This window comes from Physella acuta, unplaced genomic scaffold (genome assembly GCF_028476545.2).
Source record: "Physella acuta isolate Inbredline_101_S28 unplaced genomic scaffold, ASM2847654v3 ptg000038l, whole genome shotgun sequence".
NCBI classification, from domain to species: Eukaryota; Metazoa; Mollusca; class Gastropoda; family Physidae; genus Physella; species Physella acuta.
Genome location: NW_026731558.1, coordinates 862,080 through 882,739, shown reverse-complemented (window position 1 = coordinate 882,739; position 20,660 = coordinate 862,080). Strand labels below are relative to the sequence as shown.

At 34.0% G+C, this 20,660-nt stretch overlaps 2 protein-coding genes and 1 long non-coding RNA gene across 3 annotated transcripts; all 3 read left to right on the top strand.

Moving 5' to 3' along the window:
• Positions 1–505: 505 nt before the first annotated feature.
• On the top strand, positions 506–6,723 carry LOC131943628 (uncharacterized). Its single transcript, XR_009386917.1, has 3 exons — positions 506–555; positions 6,246–6,373; positions 6,648–6,723. It is a non-coding gene; the product is annotated as an uncharacterized LOC131943628 (long non-coding RNA).
• A 139-nt stretch (positions 6,724–6,862) lies between these two features.
• On the top strand, positions 6,863–9,326 carry LOC131943483 (tRNA (guanine(37)-N1)-methyltransferase-like). The gene is made up of 5 exons (XM_059303646.1): positions 6,863–7,147; positions 7,415–7,565; positions 7,709–7,897; positions 8,367–9,089; positions 9,249–9,326. Exons 1-5 carry the CDS (start codon positions 6,863–6,865, stop codon positions 9,284–9,286), a joined length of 1,386 nt encoding a protein of 461 aa, XP_059159629.1. The 3' UTR covers positions 9,287–9,326.
• Positions 9,327–14,395: 5,069 nt separating this feature from the next.
• LOC131943589 (selenoprotein N-like) lies at positions 14,396–19,406 on the top strand. The gene is made up of 10 exons (XM_059303800.1): positions 14,396–14,845; positions 15,714–15,827; positions 15,939–16,065; positions 16,178–16,400; positions 16,698–16,849; positions 17,137–17,273; positions 17,329–17,436; positions 17,570–17,779; positions 18,562–18,728; positions 19,216–19,406. The coding sequence occupies exons 1-10, from the start codon at positions 14,516–14,518 to the stop codon at positions 19,289–19,291; spliced, it is 1,644 nt and encodes a 547-aa protein (XP_059159783.1). The 5' UTR covers positions 14,396–14,515; the 3' UTR covers positions 19,292–19,406.
• The last annotated feature ends 1,254 nt before the right edge of the window (positions 19,407–20,660 follow it).

Below are 20,660 nucleotides of genomic sequence, written 5' to 3'. Positions count from 1 at the left end.
GTTAACAGCCTTTATTATGTACAGACGCCATGATGCAAAGAGAGAGAGGAAGGAAGTACAATGCACAAGGGACATCACTCAAGATAACAATATAAATATAATACTAATACAGAAGAGTGAGTTCCCTTGACCTCACAATTATTTCAATCTATTACAGATACATTTTTTATAATATTAATTATTATTAGCTCTGTAAAATGAATGGTTGTTTAATTTTTCTTATATTAAATATTTTAAGCGATTAATTAATCGAAATGGTTTTATTCCGTTAGCTAGTTTTTACAGTTTATAACTATAATTAGAGTCTCAACGACAGAATCAAATGAGAAAAAATCTATAGTCTATAGCGTTATTATATACCGACACTGTTGATAAGCCACTCAACGACAGTCTCGTTGAGAATAGTGTAGGATCGGCTGCTCTAAAAATGGATTGGATTTTAAACTGCTCAATTCTAGACTCCAGCTATTGATAAACAAAAACTTCTAATCTAGATCTAGATCTACTTGGACATGCTGTTTCACTGCTGATTTCACTTTACGTTTACGGTTCAGTGTAGGCCTAATGTTTATTTTTTTGTTGTTTACCTTACTTTCATCGATTGTTATTTATTTACAAAACTTTGCAGATAAGTTTTTAAATAACATGACCTAGGGCGTCCTAGGGCTATCGTTTTAGTTTTAAGTTTTAACTTAGTTAAAATTAAAAATTACGCCCTACCGTGACGGCAGTTGAAGTTAACGTAAAATTAAAAATAAAATCTGCCGATTAATAGATTTAATTATATTTCTATATAGATCTAGAATCGGACGATATTTCGAGTCGTCCCTTTGAATCCCGGACAGATCGTCCCCCCGGCGTGGCCTCAGCCAACCGGCGGGCTCGTTGCATTGAGTTAAATATAAACTCAAAACAATAATATAAACAATCTCCTTTTAGGTCGGTCAGGCCACATACCAGGCACGCACAGTGTTGTGTGTCGTGCCTTAACCAAAATAAACTATCTCCCTTCATTATCATTAGATATATTTAATTAGTTAATTAATTAATTAATTTGCTAATTTATAAAATTATGTATGATGCTATAGCATTAGGTAAGTTACAGTAAGTATCATTTTTTAAATTATGTATTTGTACTATAAAGAAACAGCTTCGTTGTTTGAATACCACCCCTTCCCCTTCTTGAACTCAAAGTTCAACTTTTAACCCCGTTCGTAGAGACATGCGGTATGTTGTAAGGCGGCGGGTGGGTAGGGTATATACTCATTGAAGAAAAAATCCACCGTGGTGCGTGTTATTGGCCTTGGGCCTTCGGTGACGTTGTTGGCGTTTGCTGTGAGGGGGAGAGGGGTGTGTTATATCCGTTTAAAAAAATCGCAACATGGTATTGGCCTATGATGACGTCGGCGCAAGCGGGGAGGGGGGGGGGGGAGACACTTTTTTTTTTAAAACCAAGAACTAGGCGTTTAAAGGCTGTAATGAAAATCAAGGACTGGTTTAGCCATGATGTCGAATTTAACGAGTGATGCTTGCTGGGTCTATCATCATTCGATTGCTTGGCGATGGGAATCTCGCCAAGCTCAGTTTATATTTACAGTGAACTATTGGGATGCTGTCATACACAAAGTAACAGCTACCGAATGTAGCACTTAAAACATCGAGTGCATCCCGCTCATTATAAATTTGAAATACAAGTTATGGATTGCCCAAAAACTTGAAGGACTATCAGAATATATGCATTGTATTATAACATTAATCATTACGATATAACTAAAATGTGTATCCAAATATTTTTAGGCTAACAGGATCTGCATTTAAATAAACAAGACCTATTAGGCTACTTTTGCATGGTAGCACAACTACATTTTTAGATTTAATAATGAGTAGCCTAGTCGTGCATTAAAGGGCTGTACTCAATAACAATGAAAAAAATGAAATGCCGGCTTCAAACTTCAAGCTATGATTTCCCCGTATTCTTCTACTAGAAATATAACTCCCTTGTTCTAATGACCTCACCCTCCTCCTCTCACCTAGTTCAATTTAAAGTTACACTTTCAACCCCGTTAGGATGCGTGAGCTACTGATGACCTAACTATTGAAAAAAAAACTATTCTGGCGTTAAATTGCCCTCCCCTACTCGCAGCACTTTGGGGCCATACACACCAGGAAGGTCTAGGTCGGTGTTGTATCTTGTGCAAATTTACTCACAACACGACTACACACTATGGTTGTATCCAGGACTAAAGTCTAAAGCTGCGACACTCGCATAGAGTTGGATTTATTCGTTAGATCATTGTGCTTCAAATTCTGTTTCAATATTGGATTAGATGGATATAATGTTGGAATTCAGTTAGTTTGTTATATTATATTTATCTAAATGTCGTGTACCATCAGAAACTAAATTGGTTGACAAGACACATGTGTAGGCTAAAGAATGACCTCTAGATCGAGCCAAAGATGGCTGGTTAAGGTTGACAAACTGTGGTTTTCAAATTTCATGGTGATGCTTTTCTAAAGGATTTTATTTTGTGCTTTCTTTGGGATTATTTTCCCACGTTTTCTTTAACTTGCTTTCTCTGTTTGTTTGTCTTTCCAATCAAATCTTGCGATCGAAATTTCTGGCACTTCCCAGTTAGCTAGCGCGCTGAAATTTTCAGGGAAGCTTTCTTTTGGATGACCATTGAATATTCAATTGTTATTATTACTAAATTGATCAATGGAAACATTTTATTGAGCATTTTAGACCGCTATATAATCTATATATATAATTCTCCTCTGCTAGCGTTAGAAAAAAAACCAGCGACGCGTACCTCGCGCGCAGTGAAGCGAACGATCACATGTCGCCACAAGCTTAGGGGCAGAGAATTTAGCTTGAACCGAGTTTAAACTTACAGGAGGTGGGCCAGTTTGGGGGAGACGATATGGTCGAGTGGTTGGGCACACGATTGCTATCCCACTCGACACGGGTTCAAATCTATGTGTTCTAGTCAGTAACGTATTCAAACAACGTGTTTTTTACGAGTTGTCTTTTTACGAGTTGTCTTTTTACGAGTTGTCTTTTTACGAGTTGTCTTCGTTTACCCAAAAAAAGTGAAAAGATAAAATCGATAGCAAGATTTTAATGCAAACAAACAGACAAAGACTAAAAAGTAGAAAATAATAATCATTAAAAAAGTTTTAAAAAACCCACGTTTTCTGATTGAACTAAAAAGTAGAAAATAAATGCTATAGGCCCTACATCACAATAATGCAAGCGATCACTCTACTATAAGCGAGCAAAAACGTGGGGCGCCGTGATTTTCTTACAGTTTCTAATACTGTTGACTCTCTACAAGCTCCCTAATAAAAGTCAATAGTATTATCTAATCAATAGTAATATAACTTTTACTTCGGCGCCCCACGTTTTTTGATCGCTTATAGTAGAGTGATCGCTTGCATTATTGTGATGTAGGGCCTATAGCATTTATTTTCTACTTTTTAGTTCAATCAGAAAACGTGGGTTTTTTAAAACTTTTTTAATTGTGTGATGTGATTATTCAGAAGTAATTTGTAAGTAGAAGCTTTTCACATCCAACCATTTTAACAGTTTGCGATTGATCTGCGGCTGGGCTGATTAATTTACATTTAGCAAAACTACACACTACACGGCGCCCTCAGGCCGTTGTTTCAGCATGCCCTACTAGTCAATTATAGACAAGTTTAGAATCAATACATAGAGCCAACACGCCGATTTTTATTTAATAATCTTCAAGAGCCATTCCTCTAGGGTCGTTATTTTCACGAAATTGTCGTTTTCCATTTTGTTGTCAAGAAACTGGTATTTAGTTCACGAGAACGTATGAAAACCACTCATGCGTGACCGAAATCGTCGATTGGGTGCCTTCACGTGGTTTGACACGTGTTGACCTAGGCCATTGTTTACATCCAAAAATCACCCAAAACGGCCTTTTTTCGAAAAATTTGTTTGAAAAAATGGCTAAGTCCAGTTTGAAAAAGTGTCATTTTCGGGCCCATTTTAAAAAACGTAAAAAAATCCGAACTACACGTAGAAAAAAATGGCTTTTTCGGCCCTTTTTAGCTCCAAAAACGCGTCGCGTGACGTCACCGTGACGTCAGCCGCCAACCAAAACGCGGAGAAAGCGCGCGTTTGATTGGTTGGCGGCTGACACTATGAAATCCTCTAAGGACGATTCGAATGGTATACCCTAGAATCTATTATTGAGAGTAAATGAGAGTAATGAATCATTGAATGTCGATGTCTGAATGTTAATGTGCTAGAAAGGAGTCATCCATAAATGACATTACGGACGTCATGCTTTTTTTTTTGACGATTTTTACCTCCCCCCTCCCCTCAAAATTGCAGTTGAATTTTTCTAAAAAATACGATATTTTTAAAAAAAATATATTTTCCTAACCTAAATCTTGTCTGAACTCTGTCAACATCATTTTAATCAATTCAAGGTCACTAAACTCTTACTCTTACCCAGTCTAATGTCTTAAATTTAAACATTTCACTTTACACAGTGACTTACACTACTACCAACTAGGTAGGGTCTAGAGATTCTACTGTAGAATCTAGATTATTCTAGATCTAGGCATTTTAACAAAAATAGTTAATCATGGCATATTGATTATCATATTTACTTAAGTCGATGCGCAATGGAGAGAAACTACGACTTGCCTTTGCGGCGATGTTTTCCATGGTACTGTGCATGCGTGTGTTTACAACCGCAGAACCCGAACACTAATCCTAACCCTAGCCCTAATCCTAACCCTAATCCTACCCCTAACCCTCATTCTAGCCCCAACCCTAGCCATAGGTCACTGCGCATGCGCAGAGCTATCTTTTGCTGACTAAGTGGAGACGTTGGGGAGAAAAATCTTCTTCCGAGTAGTCACTTCGTTTACTTAAATCTAAAAATGATCGTTAAATAAATTTTGTCAGGCACGTGCCTTTTGTTTATTCTGTTTTCCGTTTCTTTTTATAATTATATTATTATATACTATTACTAGTGTGTTTGAAAGATGGTATCATGAAGTTTAAATAATTATTTTTTATAATTTTACAAGTAAACCTTACCATCTTTTGGCCATATCACCTTCTGTTAGATATTTTGATTCATGGTATAAAAATCAATATTTTATTATTGTGGCACATAGGTAACTACAAAACCAAAATTGTTTGGTTTCAAAAAATATTTTTTGGCTACCGACTATAATTTTCTTTTTAAAAACCGTTGCGTACCTGTCCCCACGCGTTGTTGCTGAGATAGAAGTAAGTCGGACGCAATATATAAGACAGGTTTCATCAATGCGTTTCCAATCCTATCTTCTTAGACGTGTGACCTTGTTTTCTAAAACTGAGTTATTTAAATGTAAACAATGCCTGCGCTTGAATGATAATTATCAGGACATGGGTTTACCTACCCTACCGCATGAAAACCTTGAGTGTGCGTTAAACACTCAGTGAAATAATGAGGTAGAACACACTTCGGTGACCACCCATGTGTCAAGGACGTAGAGTGGCGCTCTTGGGAGCCCCCAGTTACACTACCGCAGAGGTGGCGCATATGGCCCCTGGCTATTTAAAACGAACATAGGTGCAATCGTGCTCATATGATAACCCAGAGTGCCAAATGGCATCTTGTTAGCAATTATGCAGATTGCGTCATTCGCTGAAGTGACACAAATTAACAGGATTTTTTCTTTAACACTTAAAAAATTATTTGACGTGTTATAAGCATCAGTGTGACTGACGCAATATGTTAGCGTTACTAATGGTCTATTATTAGATGCTCGATCTCAATTTCTGATTGGATTTTCTAAAAATAGATGCTAATTGTATCATTCGCAAAGTGACAAAACTGTTTGGATTTTTTTACGGACAAAAAGAAACATCCCAGTTAATATCCAACCTTGGTTAGCTTTTCTGATTATTAAAATCAGCCTGATTCAATTTAATGAGTGACTGTAACGCCCCATCTTATTTATTGTCTGTCACACTGTTTAGACCGAAAGTAATCGCCATAGCGCTCACAGGAAAGATCAGGACGCCAAATCACATCCTGCCGGGGGCCGCCCATGTAAAATTAAAATTCTCTTAAGTTGCTCAATAATGACCTTATTTTTAACATCATTGTTTCCAGATAAAGTTTTGTAAGTATTACTGTATCTAAATATTACAAACAACTTTTTTTTAAGTTGAATAGTGAAAACTATAAACTATTCTATTCTACATCATATAGAAGCAGATGTCACTGAAGGAAACTATTTATTTATGGCAAAAAAGTGCTAGAGTTCTTTTGTGTAAGATAAGCAGTCCAGGGTCAAAAGTCAGCTATAAAGTTGATGATAGAATAACAGTTAGAATACGGTAAGTCAAAGTTGCTTTAAATTCTGATGTAAGAACCTTTTTGTATTTAAAGTTGATTTTTTTTATTAAAACTTTTAAGGAACATTATAAAAAATGAATTTTTAAGGAATTTGATGTGGGTTGAATGCCTGGTCCCAACACTGTAGTAAAGACATTCATGTGTGACTTATTAAATAAGCCTAGAACTGATTTTCTGTGTACAAAAAAAAAAGTTGCTGTTTAAGATTTTGGCTACATGTTATTTTTCATGAATTGTTCGTTATATATAATACAGTTACCTACTGCAGTGTTTTTGTGGGGCTATGGATGTAAACACTTCACCCAACATTGCTCCTGCTCCTCATGTCAAGGGTTTGTAATTTTTATTTAACTATATTCATAATCAATTTAAAATAACCTGATATTTTAATTCAGTAATTAATGACTGAGAACTGGTCTAAAAGCAGATAATAGAACAATTGCTGATATTCTCTTTTTTACCATACAGGTATGAAAGTTCTTAATAAAGAAGTATTTGCCACAAAGGTGTCTATTCCTGGAATTAAAGTACCCAAACTGGAAATTAGCTCATCACAAAAGACATGGAAGCCTCTGCTGTTTAAAATGAGGGGGGTAAAGCCAATTGGTGAGCTGGGAGACAGAGACCCTCAGAAAGACACACATTCACTTGTACTTCTGGACCCTGAAAAATTAAAAGCAGACTGCCTTACTGTAGCTCAAAAAGAAGCCTTGCAGTCATTTGGGCTTGATTTTTCTGATGTTAAAACATATGAGGTATTTGGATTTTGCCTTATGACAATTGTTGTTTAAACAGTTTGCTTGCCATATCACACTTATGATTTTTTAAACTGCTTCTTTCTTATAATATTTACCTCCTAAAATCATTGATACTATATTTTTAGTTGCCTGACATTTCAATAACAATCTAGTCATGTATTATTATACTATTATTTCTACAATAGTTATTTAAGTAAGAGAATTTTAATTAAGAATGACAATGTTTTTAAGTAATACATAATTGTTTGCCAATTAAAATCTCAGATAGAACTGCATTATGACAATTGGTCCTCATCAGACATATTTAGGGCAGTTCTCCCCAGTGATGCTGATAATGTCACATCATTCACTCAAATAGGTCACATAGCTCATCTTAACCTTAAACCTGAGACCGAACCATACAAGTTTCTCATAGGTAAAAATCATCTTTTATCTCTTAAATCTTTAATGAATAAAATAAAAATGACTTTCATCAATTTTTCTTTGTAATTCACCCAAACCTCATATATGCCATTTTTAAACAAGGTCTTTTATATTTATCCATATTTCACTTACCAGGAGAAGTTTTACTGGATAAAGTGTCATCAGTTAAAACAGTGGTCAACAAGCTGGGAACAATTGATAACACATACAGGAATTTTCAGATGGAGTTATTGGCAGGAGAGGAGAATTATGTTACACAAACCAAGGAGCACAACTGTACTTTTGAGTTGGACTTTTCTAAAGTATATTGGAACTCAAGATTGGGTAAGCCATCATATTAAAATTTTTACATTTTTGCTCACTAGTACTACTAGTATCAAAATTCTGTCAGTTATCACATGCAATATTTAAAAGTTACATTCAGTAGAGTTATGATTGGTTTTATAGGATCCAACAGGAAATATGATTTCTATATTGGTATCAATGGAGGCTTACAACTATGCAGTGGTCGAGAGATCAAGTGTTTGAATATATGATGGGCCGCTTTGCTTTTTTGCCTGCCTCACAATAGACAATCATCCTTTGTGTCTGTAGATAATACTGAGCTGACTAAGCACATATCAGTACCTGGCACTAGGGGGGGGGGGGGGGTGGGGGGCTTTAAGTTGACTACAAACACATAGCTGAACTGTACTCTATCTACTACTTCAATTCTCAATTTGTTTTGTGGATATCATATAACAAGGATAACATTTTTTAAAGTAAACTTTTGCTTATCCACTCTTGTTCACAGCCACAGAACATCAAAGAATTGTTGAAGAAATAGAAAAAAACTCAACCGTCTATGACGTCTTTGCTGGCATTGGTCCATTTTCTGTGCCACTTGCTAAAAAGAAAAACTGCACTGTCTATGCCAATGATCTCAACCCACATTCATTTGAGTATTTAAACAAAAATATGAAATTAAACAAAGTCAATTTAAACAGAGTGAAAACTTTTAACTTGGATGGAAGAGATTTCATTCAGACAATTGTGAAGCAGGACCTAGTCAAGCAGATAGAAGAACAGTACAAACTGGACTCAAGTAAAGCCAGCGGAACCTGTGACGTTGGCGCTGCTGAGTTGGAGCTGGAAAGCAGTGATCAAATCACCACTGCAGTGAAGCCGCCTTCATATGTTGTCATGAATTTGCCAGCCATAGCTCTTGATTTTCTCAGTGAGTTCAATGGACTCCTGAAAGATTTGCCGTCACATTTAAAATTAACTGAACTCATTGAAAAAGTTCTGCCAGTTGTATTTTGTTACACATTTTCACCTAAAACTGATATGGAGACTGAGTTGAGAGTTCGAACTGAATCTTCTATTGGCCAACCCCTACCTTTGACATTTAAATCTAGAATTGTGAGGAATGTTGCACCAAACAAAGAGATGGTTTGTGTTTGCTTCAAGTTATGGCCAAGTCTAGTTTTGGGTGAACAACAGTTAAAATCTGATGAAATTGGTGACAGTAAAAGTGGTAGGTTACTTACTATGGGTGAATGATATTTTAAGTATATAAGAAAACGATATGATGGTGGTTTTTATTCAGAGATAAATTAGAGTTTAACTATTACTTTTTAATTAACAACTAAATATTTCTATTTACTGCATTTTAAAACAGCTTTTTTTTTTTCAGAATATGAACCAGAAAGCAAAAAGCAGAAAATAATATAAAAATAAAGTTTTTATCTTATAAAATAAAACTTAAAATTTCATTCTTTTAATTTTAAATTTAATGACCCAAACATAGGGTTTCCTTTGGGGAAGGGGGCAGAGGAGAAAGTAACACATCAGGTTTATTGCTTAAGAGACTGGCCCTGAGATAAAATACACATTCGTTGTATAACGCTGATGTTTATACTTGGAGCCAACTGAAGGAGGGATCGGAAATGTACAAAACAACTGCATACACTGAAAAACCACTGCGCATAACTGCCTACACTGAAAACCACAAAATCTTTTTTTACCTACCATGATATTATAAGTGAAGATAACTATTTGAGGTTATAATCAAGTTCTTAAAATATCTCATAATTTGGGAGTAAACCAGTTATATATAGACCTGCTCAAATACTCATTAACAAACTCCACAGGTACCAAACACATCAGACTGTTTTTTAAGTGGCACATAATTAATTGGCCCTGATGGGTAAGAGCTGCAAAAAAAAAAAACTTAAGTTAAAGGGGGAGGGGGAGAATGTAACCTTAACAACAGACCATATCAACTGAAAAAGAAAAACACAAGACAAAGCAGTAACTAAAGTTTAAAAAGTTGTCTATACAAGTACCCAGCAATTGTGATGTCGCCAGTATGGTCAAGTGATATCTTATATGAGCATTTGGTCAGCCTAGGTCAGGGGTCGGCAACCTGCGGCTCTTTTGATATCAAGATGCGGCTTTCCAGCTCCTTGAACAAATACTAATAATTTGAAATAAAAAAAAATGTTAGTGGCTCTTTAAAACCAGGGAAGTTTTGAAAATTGTAACTTTTGGCTCTTCCGCTTCAAAAGGTTCCCGACCCCTGGCCTAGGTATATGTTATGAGGTCACCCGTAAGGTTGTCGTAGCAATTGATGACGGCTGTGAGAAGTGATGAGTTTGTGTGATGAATTGTTAGGTTATGTTATTTGATTTACCAAAAATATAGAAAACATCGTCGTCGCCCCCCCCCCCCCCCGGAGAAAAAAGTCTGGAAGAAACACTTCAGATGGGGATAACCTACTCACGTCAACCATGGCCTCATGATGTATTTTGTCTCCTTAATTAAAACTATAATGCAGTGAGGTGCTTTCAAAAAAGTAGCAAGTGTTAATTTTGTTGGAAAGCTGCAAAACTTTAGGTTTGCGTGGGTAATAAGAAGAGCGTTCATTTTTTCAAATCGGGCACGCCAAAGTTACACACCGGACATAAACAATCTAGACAATAAAAACACATCACCCCTCCACCAATACACACATAAGCCCCAATTTAGGTTATTACTTTTTAATTAACATAAACAAGAGTAAAAATAAAATAAACAACAAAACGAGCATGTGGGAATGCATTCATGTATTATAAATAGATTTAGATCACTGTAACAGTAGACATTTTTAAAATTGAGATCGTGTTTCTAGGCCTGGCCTACCCTAAGAATGTTGCTCCTATTAAAACTTAGCACAACAGCTAATATTTTGGTACTGCTATCAATATAACTTTGGTTTACAATATTCTGAACATAATTATGTATTCTGCGTTTTTAAAGGCTGTTCTTGTAAATTGTAATAGTTCTAATAGAAACAGATTCGTATAGGCCTACTCAATGTTGACCGAGCTCAGAAAATATTTTAGAAAAAAAATCGATGTTTTAAAAAAAGAAAACTTTAATTTTTATATGAAGGGTTGAAGACTGAAGTGTGGCTTCATCTTGGGGGCGGGGATGTGGGAGGGGGGGGGGGATGAGGAGAGGAGTAAAAATCGTCAAAAAAGCGTGACGTCATATAACGATGACACAAGTGAGAACATTGTGGTCTGCCGATACAGTTGCCAAATTTTCGAAATATGTTGCTTCTTGATCGCGATGGAAAATATAAGATAATTCGCTTATCAGTCAGTCTGGGGTTCTGTCTTTTTCTGAGTACATTTTGCCCAATTTTGGTTTAGATGTAAAAATAATATTCCGGAAATTAACATTAACATATCTATCTAGATCTAGATCTATAGATCATGATACTGTGTTAGCTCTTTGATCAAATGCAAAATAATGTCATTCATTGACTGCCGAGTAGCATTCGGCATTCTTTTAGCATTTGTTCGTATTTCACATTTAAATTTATAATAACTAGGCTAATACTACAAAAAAAATATTTAGATCTATGTTTTGTTTGTCAAATTGAGCGATTTAGTCCCACCACATCAAGGACCGGTAACTCTAGTTAAAAAGTTGAATGAAATGCTCACAACTCACAAGATGACAGATATTTTAAAATTTCGTCGCAGAATCGCGACCAGAGATATCTAATCTAGATCTAGGCTAGATTTACTAGATTTCTAGTGGAGTCTAGATCTAGGTTTAGACTGTTAGTAAGTAAGTAGATCTAGATCTATTAGAAACTAATTTACTAATTTTTCAAATCAGTCACACGCACACAGTTGAGTGCTGTGACACCACACACTGACACTACCACCCCCGGTAAAACTCCATTTTAGCGTATTTTATTCTCCGCTTGTCGTTTACCTCCAGTTGAGCGTATTTTATTATAATAACCGAAACACACCAAAACATTAGTAAAACGCGAATTTAATATTTGTATTGTCACTATTGTATTGTTGTTTTTCATAAATGAATAAAAATGAATATTTAAATAAACACGACTTGTTTATTTGTATTACTATTAAATTAATGTATTGTATTTTTTTAAGGCATTTGTCTCATGGTGAAACTGATACACTGTTAATTAATAATTATTCTGTATGATATTTTTGTATTTAGTATTTATGCTATAAATGTACAAACTTTGTGTTTTTTAATTTGAAAATTTTGCCAAAACTGAAAAAAATATTTTACTATAGATCTAGAGTTGTATGTTATTGTTATTTAAATTCATAGTAAATCTACCATCCTTCCCAATATTTTGATATAGATCTATGTATCAAGTATGATTTTTTGTATGAGTAAATTTCTGACTTTTAAAAAAAAATAATGATGTGGGGTTGTCCATGAATGACGCCACACTCGTAGGGGAGAGGGGGGTCCGCAATTTTGTGACGGTAAGTGACGGAGGGTAGGGGGGGGGGGCAGAGGCGTAGCGACCCTTCCCGGGGACAAACTTTTCGATTTGCACCCCCCCCCCTCTCTACGCTACTGGAGGGGGTAGGTAAAAATCGTTTTTAAAAAGCGTGACGTCATTTATGGATGATCCCTATAATAAATTTGTAAATTTGTATTATTTAGCTGTTCGTTTTTCTATTTAAATTCATGCATCACGATTGCATTTTTTTACAATATTAGTTATATTAGTCTATTTCTGTACAGCCTTAAAAATACGAAATAACGTATGAAATTTAGTGTCTAACACATTTTTTAAAAATGGTAACGTGAGTTGTCACACTTTCTCTAACACTCCAAGCCATCCCTCACCAAATTCCACCACCCCTCCCCCACTTTCGGCAGCATTATTAGGGGTCATCCATAAATGACGTCACGCTTTTTTGACGATTTTTACCTCCCCCTCCCCTCCGTCACACGTCGTCACAAAAACCCTGACACCCCTCCCTAAAATAACGTCACACCTCAGCCTCTGTCAAAATAGAGTATTTTAATCAACTCCTATTACAATTTTTTAAAACAGTTTTCTAAAACGCGAAATAACGTCTTGAATTTGCTTTCTAACATTGCTTTTTTATAATGCAAAAGTGTGACGTCGCACCATCTGAACCCCCCTCCCCCTCATCACATACCTTCACAAAATTACGGACCCCCCCTACAGTGTGACGTAATTTATGGACGACCCCTTTTACCTTTTAATACTTTTATTCTGTTAGTTGAAATTGGAACACTTATATTGTACAAAGTGTGCATCTCTATTTTTGCAACCAACAAACAAAGCATTTCAGTCAGTCTCTTTGTTGTTTTTATTCATTTGTTAAAACAAAAATACAAAACAAATAAATAAGTCGTGTTTTTTGAATATTCATTTTTATTCATTTATGAAAAACAACAATACAATACAAATATTAAATTTGTTTTCCTAATGTTTTGGTGTGTTTCGGTTATTATAATAAAATACGCTCAACAGGAGGTAAACAAGCAACGGAGAATAAAATACGCTAAAATGGAGTTTTACCACCACTAAAGATTAGCGATGTTTTCATCAGATGCAACCAAGCTCATTTACTTTAGAAGCCATCTTGTTTAAGTTTTTTGATAACATTTTAGCTAGAGATTCAGGGGAAACAAATCTTATTTACAGATGGCCGCTGTTTATATAGCCAATCTTGCTAGCAAACAAGGCTGTTTAAAGTCAATTTCAAGTCAATTTCTGGCCTTTATTGATATATTTAGACATTGCTTTTGGTTTATTATTCAATTATCTATTATATTTGACACAAAAATATAATAATTTACTTGTATTAAAGCCATATTAATGAGCCACCTTTCTCGCACATTACTAGCCTCGGCCGATTTTTACTTACCTAAAACTAAAGATTACCAAAAAAATTTATGCTGGTCTGTTTTTTTTTTTGCCACTTGACTAAAAAAACTTTTAAAAAGTAAACTCCCTAGATCTAGAATAGATCTAGATCAAGCTCACAATCTAATGAATGCTAGTCTTTAGGCCCTACACTTTATTTTTTATTTATTTTTTTTATTTTAGTTTTAGTTAACTAATTACACTTATTCAATATTTATTATTGTAGGGCCTTTTTTTTTAAATAATAATTTTATGTCCAGATGAGTACAGTCAATGAACTCAGACCCCAGTGAACTGTGATTAGAATTTTAGTAATATTTAGTAATTAGGTCCTACTGATTGGGCCTACATTTAATATTTACTAGATCTAGTTTTACCTTTCATTAACATCCTAGTTCTAGCCCACCACTTCCATTTTAGTTAGTTTTATCATACGTTACTACTAACATAGGAATTCTTCCTAAGCTACTCATTGTTTTTCAATTCATTAGCTAAGTGGCTAGTTGACATAAGTAAGTGTAGCTAGACTATACAAAATGATCAAATATTTCACTATTGGTCGGGTATTAATAAAGGCTAAATGTGTTTTTTTTCTCTTAATTTTTCAGATTGGCTTATTATTAGTTTTATAACTACTACTGTCAAAAATGAAAAGATCAAAAAGAAATCTCATGATAAAATAGTTATTGTGATTTCTCTCAAGAGTAAGAATATGTCCTTTAGAATAGTTAAGCATGGCACATCCTCAGCCTTTGATCAGCGAGAAACATGTCTATTTAGTAAACAACAAAAATATTAAACCTAAAGCCGTTGGGAAAGCAATTACATTAGTAATACCTAGGTGGTTGTACTGCTATTTACCTCTTATATTTGCTGCTGTTTCAATATTTGCCTCATGGGCCATAACTACAAGAAGCAAATACTTACTGGAACAGACTTTGGAAGAAAAAGTAGGTTTACTTGGCTGGAAAGCAGTTGACCTTTTTTTGACTTATGACAAAGATGGTGATCTTCAACTCAGCTTAGATGAAGCAGCTCAGCTTTTGCTACTGGTCTCTGGACAGGTAAGTCATTCATTAATTAAAATACCTTTTTATGTTATTTCCATAATTTATTTTTACTTTAACATCATGTTGTATTATTATGAAGCTAAGTTTAAACAATCTTTCAGCATAAATATTTGTTCTGCTTGTTGTAAAATAAAATAAACCGGGAGTGATCTCCCCTAAACTTTCTCGAATATTTTTATATAAAATAACAGGGGATGGGAACTCGGGCTATAGACATGATTTTTAATCCATTTTAAATACTTAAAGTTTTAAAAATAGAATAAAATCTCGTAGACAAATTAATTGCACACCAAGTGAACGCGAAATAAAAAAGCGCATAATAGTGCGCAATATTATTAGTACTTTTAAAATTTACATTAGTTTTTTGAGAAATCGGAAGTAGCGTAAATTACTACTTCCGGTCAACGGAAATTACTCAAAATTTAACAGAAGGTAGAGAATTAGATCTTTTACTTACATGTGAAATTTCATTTATCTATCTGAAATAGTACTCAAGTTATAGGCTTTTGAAAAATTCAAAGTAGAAAAAGTACCACTTCCGGTTGTCGGAAATCGCTCAAAAGTTGATACGGATCTACGATTTTGATATAATACTTATTTATGAAATTTCATCAACCTAGCTGTAACGGTACTCAAGTTATCGTGTTTACACACGGACACACACACAGACACACACACACAGACATATGGACAAGATTGCAAAATTATGTTTTTCCGTATCAGTGAGGTGTAAAACGTCGAGATTTGTAAAAATCTCGATTTTTTTTTTTTGCACGATTACAATACTTTCTCTATACTACGTATATACGAGAAAGTAAAAATGTAAAATGTCAAGGTTTAAAAAAACACATTTTTAAAACAGGATAATGAGACAGAAACTGCAGATGTACTTCCTGATGAAGATTTTGTTACAATTCAAGCTCGTTTTATTCCACTAAATATTTCTACAATGACTCGCAATTGGGATCCTGTTTTAGTGAGTACTAAACTTTTAACGCAATTAAAGTTTTTCATTTTGTAGAAATAACCATGACAGTAAGAAATTTTTTATTTGTAGTAATAAGTTATTTACCTTTTTTTCTACAAGGGTGTTGCCAATGATTCTTTTAGTGGACTTTTTAGTTGGCTGTCTCCTGCATTTACAGTTAAAGAGTTTGGAGTTTCCAAGTTTTTAGATTTATTGCCTCTTGACCTCAAAAATTTACCTCCACCAGGTAGGCAAGTTCCTATTATTTCAAAAATACTTGTAAATTATTCCTTTTTTATTTTCATTCAATGCTTTTTAAAAAAATTATTGTCATAGTTGTTTCTATTTATTTCCTTTAGGTACTGTATACACCATAACCCCCGTTAAAACTTCAAATTATCTGGAACCACAAATGCCTAGTAACCGTTACTACCCACCACGTGTAAAAGATCGAGGTCTGTTTGTGCATCGGTTGCTTTCAATGTTCCATCCCCGTCCATTTTTAATCATGCGATCAGATCCTCAAGGAATAGTTGGCTGTGTAAGGGCTTACAATGAGAAATTTATTGAAGTTTTTTTCAGGTAATTGGGCCTAGTTGTGAATAGATTCACCACATTTTCTGGCATAAAAGGCGTCTTATTAACCTGGAATTTATTAATAAATATATGCCAGGTATCTTTAATATATTTAAAATAGTATATTTTAACTAGAAAAAAATTGGGGCTTTGTCTTTTACACCAGAAAATATGGTATATTTAAATTTGGTATTAAAACAAGTTATTTAAAATTTCTGTTGCATTCTTAAAAGTAACAAAAAGTTTGTATAAACATTATATAATACTTGGCTTTGATCAGAACATTACACTTTTTATCTCAAGAATGCATGTAGAGTTCCAGTTAAATGAACCACCTCTGCTTCCTTTTTGGTTCACTCCATCACAGTTCAGCGGTCGACTTCATGTTGCTAGAGATTTATCAAGTGTCAAGTACTTTGATTTGTATGTGCCGAACAATAGAAGGCTGAATGTTGGTAAGTTATTTACCCAACTCTTACATTTCATCATTATCATCATCAATCCTGTGAATCCCTTGTGGAGCATTGGGAAGCAACCACATCTCTCCATCGTACTTAGTCCTAGGCGATTCTTCCAAGCAGGGTCTGAGACATTCCGGCTGCTTCACTGACAGCTGATTACATTTCAAACCATCCTGATATTTGGTGCTTGATTTATTTTTATTCCCCTGTTGTTGGTTGTTAGCAAATAGTCAGATAATGTAATATACAATATATATGCAATTGTTGTCTTTTATTCTCAGACATGGAGTGGTTGACAGACAAAGATGATCCAGAGAATATGGAAGTAGACATTGGCTACATGCCACTGATGGAGTTGAAGCTAGTCAATCCTGGCACTGAGGTACAAGCAAATAAATTAAGTTTTAAAAAACAAATTGTGTATTGAACTGGATTTGCGGTGCGTCAATTATATAGTTTTTTTTTATTATCAGGATTTTCAAGGCGGTACAGCTTTACCTCCAATAACTAAGTGGGATGCTGAAATATCTGAAGAAGAAGCAAATAAAGCTTTAGAATTAAGGATGTTCCCATTTAAGCAAGTAGGTCTAGTTAATGTACTATAGAAGCAATCATTAATGAGGCAATTTCAAATAATTTATTCTTTTATTGTAACATGATTGTTGCTAAACATTTATACCCTTTAAACTGAGTGATTGTCTGTTGAATCCTCAGATAAAATACTACAACCTGTCAGAAGTGGTTGACCAGGCACTATCAGAGAATAAACTTATGCATACAATATTGCTATGGGGAGCTCTGGATGATCAGAGCTGCTGAGGTTCAGCGCGGACCCTCAGGAGCACTGCTCTTCAGGATCCGCAGGTTATGAATTTGTTAGCAAAGCACTTTGTCAGCTCGTGGTCATTGAAAGTTGACATAGAAGTAAGTCAATTTACCTAGCTGGATTTAGTTTTATGATCAGCTTTCCTTTGTGTTCATCCTAATATCAACATTCCACTATGCTCATCCTATATCAGAATTCCATTGTGCTGATCCTAATAACAGAATTCCCCTATGTTTAGCCTGTGTTCTATAAAGTAGGAAGGCAACAGTTGTCTGAAAACACCTCAGTTTAATTTCCTCTGATGGGGTTACTCAACAAGATAATCATCTTTTACTGTATACAGTCAATAAAAAAATGTATGGATACATTTCATTTGACACTTTGATAACAAGTTTCCATTAACATACAACTAATTATGAGGCTTCTTGTAAGACTTCCTTTTACTGACGATCATCAATTAAACTTTAGTCCATCCTTCCACTTTGAGAAAAGAGAGGACTGACTCACTCTTTCATACTACTTCTAACAGGCTGTCACAAATATGTCACTCACTTTCCTACTGTTGTACTTAGCTATACTCTTACTTTCATATCATTTTGCATCCAACCCAAACATTCACAAATCATTCTCCACTATAATAGGTCCTCCATTTTAAATACTCTCAAACTCAAATACATACCCTACATACCATGAGAGCACACCGTAGGCTACTTGTCCTAGTATCAGCTGTCCAATGTTTGTTTTAGTATAAAATTTTCTCTAACGACTCTAATGCTCATGTAGTCATCTTAGTATCAGTATTTTACTATTCTAGTTAAATATAGCCTCATCATATTGATAATTATTTTGTCTTTAGCTAAATAAATTTTTTAATCCACAGGCATATGCTGCAGATGTGTCGCTCCCTTATTCTTCACTAGCTGCATCTTTTTTAAAGCTGTATGAATTTCCTGTAACTATAATAATAGCGCATAGTAATGGATCAATTGTACACATGGCTAATGCCAATGACTTGCTTGCTGTTGGTTCAAATATTGGTGACACTATGTAAGTGCTATTGTAACTGTAAACCTTGAAATAATAGTAAACTATAATTACTTATTTGAATGTTTATTGCTAAATAAAATAGATTTGAAATTTTTGATTGATTAATCCAATGTGAGAAATAATAACTATTGAATAACATTTTTTGTAATGAGCCCAACAGTCCATACTAATATTATTATATGTAAGGTTAAAAATTAGTCCTTTTGCTTTAACATTAAGAGTTTAAAACAGTGAACATATGATGCCCTGGCAATAATTTGACTATTTTAAATTTCATCAAGTTTAAGATCTTTGTTTTTATTTCATAAAGTCACTAGTGGGCACAATTGTAAAAAAAAAAGCATTCAATCAATTTCAGATTAACTAACAGCATAACCAATAATTCCACAGTGTAGTTTATGAAAGATACAAGTTAACAAAACATGTCTTAATGCTTAGTGTATTAATTAAAAGTGCTCTTGTATTTATAATCTGCTTTACTCTTTAGTCTTTCAGATCCCTTTCCTTACAATTATCTTCAGTTTCTGAAAGAAGGCATCAAGCTAGCCGAGAAGATCTCATAAATTGATTTGATCCAAGTCTCAAGAAAAGTAAATTCTAATTTCATGCCCACCTTGAATTAAATTAAAACATAAGTATTGTTTTATTTTTTTTTAAAAACAATATGCAACACATCCATATGTGATCATAACATAATTTGTCTTAAAGATTTTACTCTAAAGTTTAATAACATTTGTTAATTAGTTTTCAAAAGGGAGTATTTTTAGTCTGCCTCCAATTTGATGTTGGTGTAAAGGACATTATATGTAGAAAACTTTTACTTTTGTAAGATTTGTTTACAATTGTTAAATAGTTTCTAAACTTGTGAAGTGATACTCTTTATACATATCACAATTTTTACAACCCCAGAGATCTGATTTTACTTTCTATTTTAGTGAATGAATAGTTTGTCTTTCACAATAAAAAGTCATGTCAACATTCCATCTATATTGATTACCCTTTGTTATATAAACGGAGTAATTATTCTTGATGTACATTTAAAAACCAAATATTTGAGATTCTACTTAAACATAAATAATTGTGTCCATTTTATAATTTTCTTAACACTGCTCTTGTTATATCTACTTATTTCAAATCCAAGTTCTTAAGATTTTTGCATAATTCTACAAAATTTATTTTAAAATACTCATTTTTTGTGTACACGTAATTTCAAGAAATTGACTACAATATTACCAATTTTTTCTTAAACTGATTCAGAAGAGATCTGCTGTAAATGAGGCAGTTGAACAAAGCCAGTGATAAATTTAAATTAAATATTTATTAACAGATTCGACAGTAACTTTTATTCACAATTTTATCAAAGCGTGCAATCAAATGCATTCATTTAATAATAATCTGCATATATATTTAATTTAATTATATAGTATACAAATTATACAATTATTGTGCATGCTGCCATTATACTGCCATATAATACTGTTACTGATTACTATTGCCATTGTTATATTCATATTATCAATTTTACACCATTCTGCCCTATTTGATTTTATGTTAGCTTGTTATGTTGTATTTGGCTTTATGCCATAGAGCAATCTGTTGATGATGACAAAACTGTTAAAATGCATCTTGCATGTGGTTTTGTTTGAAGGCTTTGATGTGCCTATGACATTCAGACCCTTTTCTCATAACCTGCTAACATGGCCAACTTCTGTTTATTTTTGTTAATGTGAAACAGCAATTTTCCCAAAATTATGTATTACAGTATGATTGTATTGTCGTGTACTGTGATCCTTCAAGGCTAAAACATCTATCTCAATAGCTAACATTGTTACAATGTGAATGTTGTTTTATTGACTTATTGCAGTTATTAAAGACATGTTTGAGAAAATAAATTTTTGAACTTTCGACTCATTACATTTGCATATTCAACAT

Excerpts from the sequence above, each read along its gene's own strand:
- LOC131943483 (XM_059303646.1), top strand. The coding sequence starts at position 6,863 with ATGAAAGTTCTTAATAAAGAAGTATTTGCCACAAAGGTGTCTATTCCT. Across the intron at positions 7,148-7,414 it reads CTGATGTTAAAACATATGAG|ATAGAACTGCATTATGACAA; the intron begins GTATTTGGATTT and ends TTAAAATCTCAG. Across the intron at positions 9,090-9,248 it reads AATTGGTGACAGTAAAAGTG|AATATGAACCAGAAAGCAAA; the intron begins GTAGGTTACTTA and ends TTTTTTTTTCAG.